The sequence below is a fragment of the Rattus rattus genome, chromosome 1 (assembly GCF_011064425.1).
Source record: "Rattus rattus isolate New Zealand chromosome 1, Rrattus_CSIRO_v1, whole genome shotgun sequence".
Lineage (NCBI taxonomy): Eukaryota > Metazoa > Chordata > Mammalia > Rodentia > Muridae > Rattus > Rattus rattus.
Genome location: NC_046154.1, coordinates 57,837,807 through 57,852,361, shown reverse-complemented (window position 1 = coordinate 57,852,361; position 14,555 = coordinate 57,837,807). Strand labels below are relative to the sequence as shown.

Below are 14,555 nucleotides of genomic sequence, written 5' to 3'. Positions count from 1 at the left end.
TTCTCCTCTTGCTCTCCCTTCCCCGTCCCTTCTCTCTCCATTCCCTTCCACCTCCTCTCTCCATGTGTTCATCACTCCTCCTCCTCCTCCTCCTCCTCCTCCTCCTCCCCTCCTCCTCCTCCCTCCCTCCTCCTCCTCCTCCTCTCTCTCTCTCTCTCTCTCTCTCTCTCTCTCTCTCTCTCTCTCTCTCTGTGTGTGTGTGTGTGTGTTCACGCCCTCAACTCCCCTCCCATGCCCTAAACAAACTCTGTGGGATACACCAGCATGGACCCATATAGGCACCCCTTCCCACACACCATACCATGCTTCCATAAAACATACCCCTTCTTCTTTTTCTTTTTTATAAAACACAACAGAATATATATAGAGAGAATAGACAGTCTTGTCTTGTTCATGAGTTTAGTTGGAATTGCTATAGAGGGGCTCAAGGGGGGAACACATGGATCTCTCTGGGAAAGCAAAATAGAATATATTTTGTGGATGGACTTGGGGGTGGATGGAGATGGGAACAGGAGGCTTCAGACATGCTAGAGGGGGAAATAAAAGGAGAGAGTACTGGGAGAGACCACTGGAATTGGGGAGGGGCATTTGAAAGGCAATGTAGAAACCTAGTGCAGCATAGATTCCCTGGAGTCTGTGAGAGTGACAAGAGCAATAGAGCTTCAACTAGACATCTTCTGCCACCAGGCAAGTCTCCCAGCAGTAGGACTGGAGCATCAACCCAGCCACAAAATCATTGACCCACAATCTAGTCTGCCTGCATGAAGTGCTGGGGAAATGGTAGAGCAAAAACTTGTAGGAGTGGCCAAGCAATGACTGCTCCAACTTGAAGTCCATGCCATGAGAGGGAGTCCACACTTGATACTGCCTGTTACTAGAGACTAGACAGCCCGGAGACCCAGGATATAACAAAAGATAACTGGCAAAAAAGAGTCAATGAAGGAATTCCTAATGATACTCTGCTATACTCAGAGAGCAATGCCTAGCCCAGTTGTAACCAGAGAGGCTTCATCCAGCAACTGATGGGAACAGATACAGAGATACACAGCCAAACACTAGGCAGAACCAGGGAAACCCTGCTGAAGAAGGGGAAGAAGAATTATAGGAGTCAGAAGGGTTAAGAACATCACAAGAACACAGCCCACAGAATCAACTAACCTGTGCTCAAAGCGGCTCATGGAGACTGAAGTGACAACTGCAGACTCTATGGGTCTGAGCTAGATCCTCTGCATATACATTTTGACTGTATAGCTTGGTGTTCTTGTGGGACTCCTGACAGTAGGAGTGGGGAGTTTCCCTGACTCTCTTGCCTGCACTTGAGACCCTTTTCTTTCTATGAGTTGCCTTGCCCATACTTGATATGAGGTTTCTACCTAGTCTTGTAATTTGCTATGCCATGTTCAGTTGAAAGTCCTGGGAGTTCGGCTCTCTCTCTCTCTCTCTCTCTCTCTCTCTCTCTCTCTCTCTCTCTCTCCTCTCTCTCTCTCTCTCTCATATAAAGGAAATAGAAGAGTCATCTGAGGGAAAGAGTGTGAAAGGGGTGGTAGAAGTGCAGGGAGGAGAAACTGCAGTAAGGATGTAGTGTATAAGAAGAAAAAGGAAAAAGAAAAAATACCCACCAAAAATAGTAAACAATAAAGTGATTTTCTTATATGTGCATATATTTGAGTGTGTGTGTGTGCCTGTGTGTCTGTGTGTGTGCATGTGTGTGTCCAAACCATCATGTTAAAAGGTCAAAATGATTTTAAAAAGTTAAATTAGGAAAGAATGATTGTAGGAGCCAAAGGGGGAAAGACAACACAAGAAAACCCACAGAACCTACCAACCTGAGCCCATAGGTGTAGGCTGACGCCGTTATGTAGGTGAAGGCCGGTACAAGATAAAACGAGGCCTGTCATTGGATGAGAAGAAAGGGAGGCAGAAAGAGAGGTTTTAGAAGGAGAGGGAGGAAAAGAAAGAGAAGCAACATGGAGGCAGAAGTAAACAATCCTCGCCATGCATCTCTACACAGATACAGGTTGTTAGGAATATTTCTGTTTATGGATGTGAAACCAGGAAAGGGGATAACATTTAAAATGTAAATAAAAATAATAAGAAAAATGTAAGAAAGAAAGAAAAGAAAGAAAGAAAGAAAGGAAGGAAGAAAGAAAGAAAGAAAGAAAGAAAGAGAAAGAAGGAAGGAATACATCAGCTGCTTATCTAATAATAAATGGTTAGTCCTGAAAATGTATATACAAGTAACACTTTACAGACTAAACAGGTTGTATTGACATATTTAGATATGTGTGTGTGTGTGTGTGTATGCATGCACAAAAAATGAATATTTTTAAGGGATGGATTTCTATAAGCGAATTTATTTTATCTAGACGGGCAATCTATATCCTTATCAACTGGTTGCAAGTTAATTGTGTGGCTGTACTGTACATTGAGTATTTAACATAAATCTGGTTGTTGGTTACAGTCTGTTGAGTCCTGACTTCACTGGATTGTTGGGAGTGTGAGCAGAGTCCACGACAGGAAGCCCTGCCGGGCTATAGAATGCTTGGGGATAGCATGGCGTGGGGCCACACTAGCTCAGCCTGCGGAATGCGATGTGTGTGTCAGGCACGGTAAGTAACAATTCACCTAGGGGACGGTGTGTGAAAGTGGCTGACAGAAACAGCTAGAGTGGGCAGATCTGTGCGGAGTGGGAACTTGCGGGAGCCAGGTCATGCACGTTTTTAATAATACCACAACACATAGGGGCTCACAGAGACTAAACTGACACCCAGAGAACCTGCACGGGACTGATCTGCACAGTCTACGGTTGTGAAGCTTGTTCTGGGACTCCTAACAGTGGGATTTGGGCTGTTACTTACTGTTTTGCCTGTTTTGGGGACCCTTTTCTCCAGCTGGGTTGCCTCAGGCAGCCTCAATACAAGGGGAGGTGCCCAGACTTAGTGCAATTGGACACACCATGGTTGGTGGATATCAATGGGAGGCCTGCCCTTTTCTAGGGCAAAATGGAGGAAGAGTAGATAGAGAGGAGGGGACAGAGGGGAGGTGAGGGGAGGATCTGAGAGTAAAGGAGGGAGGGGAAACAGAGGTTATAATGTTAAAAGAAAGAGAGGAAATAAATACAAAAATATAAAATTAAATAAATAATAAAATCTAATAAAAATTTAAATTTGTAACCCTCCTCACCTGCTAAGAGAAGGAAAGAAGAGAGAGAGAGAGAGAGAGAGAGAGAGAGAGAGAGAGAGAGAGAGAGAGAGAGAGAGAGAGAGAGGAAAATCTTCCCCACACTGAACCCAAATACGTCATAAGAAAGGCAGATCTAAGTTCTGGCATGAGTGTCCTTTCTTGCACACTTCCCCAAGACATAAACAGTTATGTAATAATGTACCTAAAAATTTTAAGACACATTTTTCGTTGCTGGCTGAAACTTTTTTTAAATCTTAAGTGCATTGTGTATGCTTAAGCTTTTCTTTAAAAAAGATGTATCTATTTATTTTATGTATATGTGTACACTGTAGCTGTCTTTAGACACATCTGATCCCATCTGAAGAGGACATCTGATCCCATTCCAGATGGCTGTGAGCCACCATGTGGTTGCTGGGAATTGAACTCAGAACTTCTGCAAAAGCAGCCAGTATTCTTAACTGCTGAGCGATCGCTCCAGCCCGTGTATGCTTAAGTGTATATTTAATACACCACAAGTGTGTAGGTATCCAAGAAAATCAGCTGAGGATGTCAGAATCCCTCTGGAACTGGAGTGACCTATGGTTGTGACCTGCCATGTGGGTTTGGGAACCAAACCCAGGTCTTCTGCAAGAACAGCCAATGGTCTTAATCTCTGAGCCATTACTCCAGCTCTGATATATTTTTCTTTTAATGTACTGCTGTCCCACACCAACTATTATTTCCAGGAAAAGCTCAAAAACAATGAATTACTTCATTATTTAATCTAAGAGATATGATCTGGCTTTCAGAATTATACCCTTATTGGATCATAGGATGATAGATTGCTTAAGACACCCATATTTTTAGCTTAGTAAATCGAGGAAAAAGAAACCAACTCTTTTCTATTGTTGATGGCTTTTGCTGAGAAAGTCAACAAAAGGTTGTCAAGTTTATAAATAAATATATCCTGGAGCCTTTCTGTTTATGGAAGCAAACTTTTCCATGAGGAGTTTTGTTGAGGCAGACTAAGAAGTACAAGTCCATGACGCACGAGTATCAAAGCAAACTCATAAAGCATGTTTTGCTGTGATCTCCCTCATAGCTCATTACACACGGTACAGTAGCAAGCATTTCAATCCAACTTGAATTCCAAGGTTTAAAAATATGAGAACACAGGGCAGTTGTGAAGCTCCACTATTACTGAAATGAAAACACTTTGGCTAAAACTAGAACTGTCTATGGGAACTTAATATCACTGCTTAAGCTAACCAGGAACAGTGCTTTCTCATCACAGTGCATTACTGGTACTCATGCCTTCAAAAGGCTACTTTGTATTTTAGTTCAGCCTGAGCTACAGACTGAGTTCCATGCCAGCCTGGGCGATGGTCAGATCCTGATTCAAAGTAAAAAAAATCAATTCAGTGGAGCCAATGCACTCTACTTTTTCCAATGCAAAAGGCTTCCTATGTGTATAGGAATGTACATGTATTAATTAGTTTTTATTCTCTTGATTCATGAGGATAAGGGTGAGAAGAAGCCATGGATACCTTGGCCATTAAAAGTTAAACTACCACAGAGAGCCAATTTAGCCTTAGCACTTCCCTACACACACACACACACACACACACACACACACACACACACACACACACACACACACAATGATAAACTTCAGCCCAGCCAATAAAGGGGACTAGACAGAAATTCAGATTGAAACTTTAAAATAAGTCATGTTCTCAAGATGATTATCTTTCCTCCTTTTGTTATGAAATGTTCTGTTTTATCTTTTAAAGTCTGCTGGGGTGGAGGCAGGGGGGCAGGGCAGGGGCAGGGCAGGGGGCAGGGGCAGGGCAGGGGCAGGGGCAGGGGCAGGGGGCAGGGGCAGGGGCAGGGGGGGCAGGGGCAGGGGCAGGGGCAGGGGCAGGGCAGGGGAGCATCTTACCTCTGTGTTCACATGCTCCCAAGAGATTAATGATGTTTGGATGGTGTCCAAGTTTACAAAGAACCTCCAGTTCTCCTGCAAAGTCCCTGTGATCATCTTTGGAGGCATATTCTGGAAGAAAGACCAAGAGTTGTAATGTTGTTTCTTCACATCTTTCCAAAGGGTAAAGGTACAGAAAGTACCTGTCTTTACCCCCAGGACTCCCGGCTAACTTAGTCACAATCGGGCCCAGAAAGCTCTGTCCGCTAGAGCATTGTTCATGGGCCTCAGCAATCGTAACTGGGCTAAAATGTGTTTGAGGGAGCTGTTACGTATGCACCAACCAGTACATGACCTCTCCAAAGCAAAATCCCTCCTGGATGAGAACTACCATTCTCCATGGGCATTTTCTAAGAAACGAGCTGCGGTTCTCCTACCCTTCCTGTCCTATCTCTTTAGTGATAGGTGAGAGGACCTATCAGGGTTGGACAGGAAAGAAGACTATTGGTGGATGCTCAGACTGACCGGCCAGCTTTGAGTGAAGTACGGGGTGCTGCTGGTGGATTTTGGAAAGGAGCATGATCAGGGGAGGGGTTCTGGTGGCTCCGTGTATACTAGAACAGGCTTAGAGAGTGTCCCAATGTCCCAGGAGGGTCAGGGGCATCTGTGATATGGACTGATTCGAAATACCAGGTCCAGTGCCTTGTTCCTACCACAGGACTTTCACTGTAGCTTTGGTCCTGAGTGTCAATGCCTTGGGAAAATTTTGTAAATTAGTGTATCATTCAGTAGATGGACCTAGAATGTTATTACTTTGTGAAAATTTTCTGCTGTAGCACACAGTTAAGCTGCTTTACTTTTTTATAGGATATGAAATGAAAAATTAGGTTCAGGTAAGATCCCCATCAAACCTGATTGCATAAGTCCATGTTCCAACCACCACAAGCACCCCTGACTATTTCAGTATTCGCTAAATATCCTGCAACAAAAGCAGAATAGAATGGTAATTTATGGCTATTCATCAAGTTTTTTGTTTGTGTTTATTTTAAAAATTATCACTGTTTGAGCCTCTCTCCTGGAGACAGGAGAATTGCCCTGAATTTTAGGTTAGTTACAGAGTGAGTTCCAGGTCAGTCTGGACTACACAGTGAAAGTCTGTCTCAAAGAAAAAAAAACAAACAACAACAACAACAACAAAGACACATGAACAGAGAGGAGCTATCTCTAAGCTTAGATAATATTTTGATTTAGTCCCTGGTGTCATAATCCTATTACAGCATGGAACAAATTTAGAGTCAATTCTCAGAGAGGTTCAGTAGTGTGGTCAAAACTATGAAATCAGCCTCCTGTGGGAACATGAATGCAAATTCTTTGACCTTGACTAGACTTACTAAATCAGAAACTAGGAATACTCAAGTGTGAATTGGGAGTGGGGTGGGATGGGGGGGGGTCAGTCTGTTTTTGAACAAGTCTAGCTAATTCTGATACATACTCAATTTCAAAAATGACCCTTACAAAAAAATGACCCTTATGAGAAACAATAGCACCTCCCCAAATGAGCCATAAATGGCAGAACACCCACATTCCCAAATCCCTAGGAAACAACATATCGGTGTTTGAGTGGCTCCAACTCCTGTCCTACACATGCACATCTTGATGATATCTACCACGGGCTTCATCATAAAGGAACACCTTATCTGCACATAACAGTCACATCTGATTCCAGGGCAACACCCGACTTGAAGAATATATGGCCACAGACGGAAGATTTCAACAGGAGGCGGTGTCCCCACCCCAGCAAACGCTGTCCTCCACACACGGACCTTTCATCCTCTTGATGGCGGCGTCCATCCGTAACCCATCCTTCTTGATGCGCGCCTTCAGAACCTGGCCAAAGTTGCCCTCTCCAATCACATCTTGGAACTTGATGTCATTCCAGTCAAGCACAGGATAAATTGTGGGATCCGGATTGTTTTTGGCCTTCCTGTTTAGGGCCAGAGTTCCTGAGTTGAACTGAACAGCTGGTTCTTCTCTCTGGAAAGAAAAAATACCATTTTTTTTTGGTGAGGACATTTGTCATCCTGAGGTGTGTACTATCTTCTGCTTTGTATCTACCCAGGTGGAAAATAAATCACTTATCTAATTCTCGAGTGGGCATACAAATGGGTTTCATTTATAATTTCACACTCATGAAACTGCTGCCTATAGTGCTGTATGGGCACAGGCTTGTCCATTAGCACAGGCTTGTCCATTAGCACAGGCTTGTCCATTAGCACAGGCTTGTCCATTAGCACAGGCTTGTCCATTAGCACAGGCTTGTCCATTAGAACAGGCTTGTCCATTAGCACAGGCTTGTCCATTAGCAGTGCCTGCAAAGCTGAGAGAGGAGCGGTGACACCCTGTGTGGTATGTTTGCATCCCATTCTGCTAGACAGAGATTAGTTTGTAGCGCTAGTGAAGGAACTCCTTGCAGTCTCCATGTGTGCCTCGGTGAGGCCTTTCCTAACTACGTCACAGACCTCAGCTGTCCTTGCTCCTGTGCTTTCTCATCCGAGAGTCTAAATTACATCAAGTCTTCAGTGGCCCAGAATGGGTGATGCTTGTAGCAACCCCCCAGCACATCTCTTGTTCTGAATTCAAGTGGCAATAGCAGTCTCTTGACAAGTTACTGATATTGTGACAAGCTTCAAAGACCCAATCCCCCTGCTGATCCATCCCCTCCAGTAATAGCCTGAGTTGAACCAGCTCTGGCCTGAAATCAGAGAATAAATCCCCTTTGTCCTCCATGGAAGATAATCTTGGGGACTCAAACACATGATTTAAGTTTCATTGGAAGCATGGAATGTATTCAGTGTTTTATATACAAAATTGACAGGACTGGGCTCAGATTTATTCAATGGAGCTCAAAGTTATAAGCTTCAGAAATGCTGGTCAAGCTCAGTCTTGTAGAACTTGGCTACTGGTCAATCCAGATCAAAGAATGAGATAATGCCAAGTGCCACAAATTCCAACCAAAGATTGTTCATTGGGGAGAAGTACATGCATATGTAACTCTTACACGTAGAGGGGGTGGTGGGATTAAGGGAGATATGGGGAATAGCAAATGAAAACCAAGAATGAGAAAATGTGTGGATAATCATTTAATGCCATACATAATTAGGAAATGAATTCTTATGTTGTGGTCTGGTTATCTTCATGTCCTTCTTTATTAAAAAAATGTGCAATTCAGAATACTGAAATATTCTGTCAGATAACTGACTAATCACATCTTGGGGAGGAATCCTGTTTTAGACATATTCTTCTGCATAATTATTAAATGTATGCTTTTCACTTGCAAAGCTCATCTGGCTTGAACAAGAACTGTCATGGTCATGTTATTTGCCTCCCATTGTATGATGGAAGCCAAAGGAAAAAAATGAAATTTGTCTATAGGGATCATTTGCTGTTCCACACCTTTAAAACAAAATGTTGACCAGGGATCATTAGCTAGTTAAAAAAAAATGCAATCCTACCACGTTCTGGAAGGCCTGGGCCATTCTCCTTTGGACATTTGCTCTCTTCAGTTGCAACATAATCAGAAACGCCAACAGCACGGTGATGCAAGTCATTCCAGCCGACCCAAGAATGGCTATAAGTAGCATCTTTCCCCCTCCAAGGTCTTTAGGGGCTGTGCAGGGAAAGAGAGGTGAAGTCACTGAGTTAGTTTAGGTGGATGATGGACCAAGACCGTTTGTTGGGAAAGAATGTAACAAGAATATAACTGCCCAGCTTACTATGACTGTGGACTACTCAGTAATTTCTAAACTCAGCAGAAATGAGTCTAACTCACAGGGTTATTATGAGATCTCTAGGATTTACAACTGTGCCTTCAAAGTGACTGTGAGTTGATGTCATTTGTTCAACTTTGCTTCCAAGTAGGGGTCCACACACATGAACATTATTTAGTAATAAAATAACTAGCTATTTAACATTTAGTGATTTGTAGATCAGTTTCTCTAGAAATGGTTTGATGTTCTAGTGCCAATAGCATAGAGCCAATAAAGATATGTTGTCTTGTTCTACATTTTTTCTTGTTTTAAAGAGTGGGTGGGAAAACCTGGTGATTGTTGATGGTGGAAGTTTAAAAAAAAAACAAGGAAAAAAAATAAAGCATTACATTTAGAGCTTATGTTAAAATAACCCACTTAAGACTGTTTTAAATCTTCCTACTCCTTTCCTTTGAATCCCAATGAGAGTAACTCAGTATGTTTTAATAATCACTATCCAGATTATGGCCCCACTTCTTAAAGGTGTTCAATACATTTCTATGAATTGATCATAGAAATATCAAGAGTGGTGAAGGGGCTTGCTTTGTTGTATTTTAGTCTAAAATTCTCACATTGAATTTTTACATAGTTTGCATTTAGAACCTATGTGTATTTTTACCAAACTATAATACTTATAGAAATTAAGCACTGATAAAGAGTATGATCTAAGAACTATAATTTCCATATCTATAATGTGGTAGATACATCATTCCTTGGATATTTCAAAAAGTATCCCAGAAACATCAATGAACACACAGCTTCCTTTATTGTATTTTAAAACCACATGTGATCCTGACCACAGAATCAAGAACTACAATATTGTCTGTAAAAGTAAACATTAGTCCAAATTAAGAATCTACACAATTGCCTTTCCCTCTGACATTCTGACTTCGTTCTGTCACACGTATAGGTCACTGAAGACTGCTATGTGGCACCATTTGCACAGATGCAAAGTCTATCCTTACACTTGATGCTGGGCCCGAGAGAATGCAATTATATTTGACAGATTTCACCCAAGCAGTGAGCATAGTATGCTTAGCACTCTGGGAGGATCCCAAACTATCTCAGAAAGCTGCAGTCCAAATAGCTAAGTTTAGTCGGCTTGCATTGAGTACTGACAAGCATTTTAGATTTAGATTAGATGAGAAAGTAGAAAACTCAGAATAACATAGAGTCATTGAAACATCAAAGGATTCATTTCAAGAAAAAAATGAAGTGCGATTCTGGGACAGTCCACTACCACCACCACCACATGGTACACACGCACACGCACGCACACACACACACACACACACACACACACACACACACACAGAGAGAGAGAGAGAGAGAGAGAGAGAGAGAGAGAGAGAGAGAGAGAGAGAGAGAGAGAAATATCCACTCAACCTGTTTCCCATAAGCAGGTTCTACATACCTCTTTACAAAGCTGAAACTCACATTGTACACCTCTTTCTTAGACTATTGAATGGGATGCACCTGAGGCTAATTAATTCTAAGGTTTAATAACAAAAAATTAATCACTAGAGATCTTTCTCAGGACATTTTTATTTTAAGGATTTATATAGTAAGATAACACTTACTAGGATAAATGAATGATGACACTTAGAATACATATGAAGCAAATATCTCAAGACACCAAGGCTTCTCCGATGATGCCTGAAAGAACCTTATAGAAATACTACTCAACTACCAACCTGGAAGTGTCCTAAGTTCTTGGGAAAAGGCTGGGTTGCTTGATCCTATGTTGTTCTCAGCAAAAATATCCACATGGTATGTAGTCTCTGGCTCTAGGCCCTTGAGCTGGTATTGAGTGATGGTAGCATTCTTGATCTTCACGTCAATGTGCTGGTCTTCATTTTTGCCCTGAACCTTATACCGGATGATGATGGAAGAAATCGAATAGCCATCCACTATTGTCCAAGAAACCAGAGCTGTGTAATCAGTGATGTTGGTGATCTTGATGTTTTCTGGTTGAGGAGGGAGAACTAGAAATTTAAAAAAATAATTCATTTAAAACATATTGCTGCCTCTTAGATGACTGTGGTTTTGAGGGAGGGCTCAGGTCAAGTCATTCAGCACCATTCACTAATGTGAATAGGAAGAATACTCCCTCACATGCTGGCTTGTTCACTGGCAATGGTACTGTGATTTCTGTTATGTGACAGACTGGTCCAGAGTAGAGAATACAAAACATGCCTTGAATGTTTGTATCCTTATGGTAAGTGAAGGCTTAGGGATTTGTGTTCCTTCACGAACCTCTCTACAATGTTGTTGATGCTGGATGGAATGAAAAGATTAACATTCACTTGGTACTTAAATATGCCATGTACTATCCCATGTTTTAACTCATTTCCTTACTGTCAGTAGTGAGACACAGAGAGATTTGAGTCTCAGTCAAGGTTGCACCATGAAGCAGGACTCTAATCTGGGAGTCTGGCTCCAGAGTACATTGTCTTAGCCATGGTGCCATATGGTTATCTTTACCCCAAACACATTCACAGATAGCAAGCACACTAGTGTATGTGTAAGAAAAATGTGTTGAGCCCTTACAGATAAGACTTGAGAAAAGTGAGAGCATTTTCCCTTCAGGGACACAGGCAGAGTGAGAAAGACATGTTCTGAGGTTCCCAGGACAGAATCATTTTTGCAGTCTCCCTGAGACTCTCTTCACAACAATCATGAGCTCTAGTAGGCTTTTAAGATTGGTAAAACTGTAACTGGCTGACACCATCAGGTTTGTCAGCACAGAGGAAGTCTATGGAGATGGACAGAGGAAATGCACTCCCGGGCACAGCACACACTCACTAGCTTTTTTCAGAGGAACTGTGCACATGAAGTTCCCTTCTGGGCATGTTCCCTGGGGAAGTTTTCAGCCCTGTGCATGGAACATGCATAAGACTAGACATGACAATGTTTTGGTGTGGTAGCAAAATAAATAATGACAACTTACATATTTTAAAAAATTGATAAGTGGCATAGTAAAGACTCCTGGGTAAAATGGTGGACTGGAAGCTGCCTCTATGTGATGTGATAATGTAAAGACTCAGGAGAAAATAAAAGAAGTATTTCAAGCTTTCTTTCTTTTTTTAAAATTTTGTGCATTCTTCTGATTTTGTTTATATAGTTATTATATAACTATATAGTTTATATAGTTAATAAGCAAACTCTTTTCAATTCTCTTTTTGCCCTTTGTGCCCCCTTCTTTACTCTACTTTTAGTGCTGTCTGACTATCTGATTCCTAAGAGCATCTATGTTTTTATTAATGTTCTCATTCTCACTTGCATATAACTTTGTTTATGAAATTTTCCTTATTGGGAAGTCTTTCAGCTAAGAGTATTTGTATATGTATCTGTATGGATACACAAGACTGCACATATAGGTGTGTGTGAAGGCCAGAGGTTTACACCCAGTGTCTTCCTCAATTATCTTAGTTTTTGAGATGGAGTCACCCACCAGTGAAGTCAAAGGATCCTTCTCTCTCTGCCTCCTGGTGTTGGAATTATAGATGCAACCCACCACACACAGCTTTTACTGAAAGCCGGGTCTCTGAACTCGCATTTTCAAAAAAACACCCGTGAAATGTGCTATTTCTTACTCCCCTAAAAATGTATATATCTTGCTCTTTTCATGTTTCCTTCATAACATCCTTTTCTATTCTTCTTTGTCCCCCATTTATTTAACTCTGCGTCTACTTTTCCTTTTCACTGGCCCCTCCCGTTATATCATTCACTTACCATCTCCACATTTACTACGTGACACATTCTTAGTGATTTTTTCTATTTTCTGTCCTGTAGTAACTGGCAGTCTACGAGATGGTATGTGGCTGGCCTTTGGTTAACCTGAGATGCACTTATATACCCTGTTCAACTGAGCACTGCTGCTGTAACAAGGAGTTCGCTTTCTCTTTTCTTGGGATTACTGCTTACTAAATCTCAAGTAAAACCAGAAGCAGGCTCCCAAACAATAGACAAGTAGATTATAACAGGAAAGCACAAGAAACCTGAAAAACAAAGACAATAGGAATCCTTAAAAGATCATGTTTTTCACTACTAAATTCAAAGCTACTAGAATGGGTAAAGAATTAGATAAAGAATTCAAAATTTATTTGTCAAAGTAAACAGTGACCTCAAAGAGGATACAAGTAAAGAAAAGAATGAAATAAGTAAACCAACTCAGAACCAAAAAGTCTCAAAATAGATGAGAAAAATCAGCAATAGGGGAAGAAAATTCCAGCAACGCAGAAGAAAAATTCAACAAGAAAAACGAGATGGGGAGGATATTAGAAATTAAAATCTCATTTGATTAAAAAAACAGTAGAAAGTATTACCAGTAGACTAGGCTAAGCAGAAGGAAAACTATCAGGAATGGAATATAAAGTTTTAAAAACTCACTATATTCAAATTTTAGCCATGGGGGGAGGGGAATCAGACTACAGAGATAACATACTAAGAGCATTAGGACCACTGGGGCATGCTACCACCAGCCTAACTCCAGTTCAACGAGAGACCCTGCCTTAACAAGACAGACAGTGATAGAACACCTAACTTTCTTCTATGGGTTCTGAGCATGTAGACAGGCAGAGGCCCCTATAAATGTGTGTGTGTGTGTGTGTATACAAAAAACTAATAAGCATGACTATAACACCTCAGACCCTTGGAATATAATCAAAAGTTCACATGTAAGTTAGCATCCATAGAGTCGAAGAAGTTGAAATTCAAAATCAAAGGCATGGAGACAATTAATAAAAATTTCAGATATAGAAAGAAATAGATATCCAAGCACAAGAGGCATTTACAACCTCCAATGAACAGAGACAAATAAGAACTTTTCCACAACATATTACATGCAACATGCCAAGAAGACAAAAAAAAAAAAAAAAACAAAAACCAAAAACCCACGATATTAAAAGATGTTAGAGAAAAATCTCCAATCCATTTACAAATGCAAACTCATCAGAATAACATCAGACCTCTCAACAGAAGCTCTATAAGTTCCTGGAAATAAAAAGACTGACAACCAGAATTATTGTATCCAGCAAAGATATCTATTAAAATTAACATAGAAATAAGGATAAGCAAACAGTAAGGCAGTTTGGAACCATGAACAAATTACTGCAAATGGTGCTTAAATGAATACTATGCACAGAGAAAGAAAAGACAATCTCAATTGAGAGCACCAGAGACAATAAATTTTATAAGAAGAAAATTTAAACTAAAGAGAACTGAGAAGGAATCTATCCTAACACTATAAACCAGTAAACCAATGTGAATAGAGAACAAACAATAACTCAACAAACCAGAAGAAAACTCAACAATGTTACAAGTTTTAGTAAATGTCTTTCAGTGATAAACATAAGTATAAATGGTCTTAACCCTCTAATTAAAAAGATGCAGACATCCTTAATGGAATACAAAATAAGGATCAACTATCTGTAGTTCTCAAGAAACACACATCACTGGCAAAGACATTCAAACCAAGTGAAAGAATGAAGGTTGGCTAATCAAGACATGGAAATAAGGTAATCCAGACGTTCTGATAACTGCTTTAGTAAACTTTAAACAAAAAATAATCTCAACTCACAAATAAGAAACCATTGAAAAGATATAATGTTTGTAAATACATGTGCTTTGAATATTTGGTGCTTCCAATTTCATAGAATAAATAT

At 40.7% G+C, this 14,555-nt stretch overlaps 1 protein-coding gene across 1 annotated transcript in view; it reads right to left on the bottom strand.

Moving 5' to 3' along the window:
- Positions 1-14,555, bottom strand: part of Tek (TEK receptor tyrosine kinase) — a 69,298-nt gene that overhangs the window by 19,211 nt on the left and 35,532 nt on the right. Inside the window, exons 8-11 of the mRNA XM_032893354.1 lie at positions 10,584-10,874; positions 8,596-8,750; positions 6,907-7,117; positions 5,105-5,215 (exon numbers count right to left, since the gene is read on the bottom strand). Of these exons, the coding sequence (XP_032749245.1) occupies positions 5,105-5,215; positions 6,907-7,117; positions 8,596-8,750; positions 10,584-10,874 (768 nt within the window). The remainder of the gene's footprint in view (positions 1-5,104; positions 5,216-6,906; positions 7,118-8,595; positions 8,751-10,583; positions 10,875-14,555) is intronic.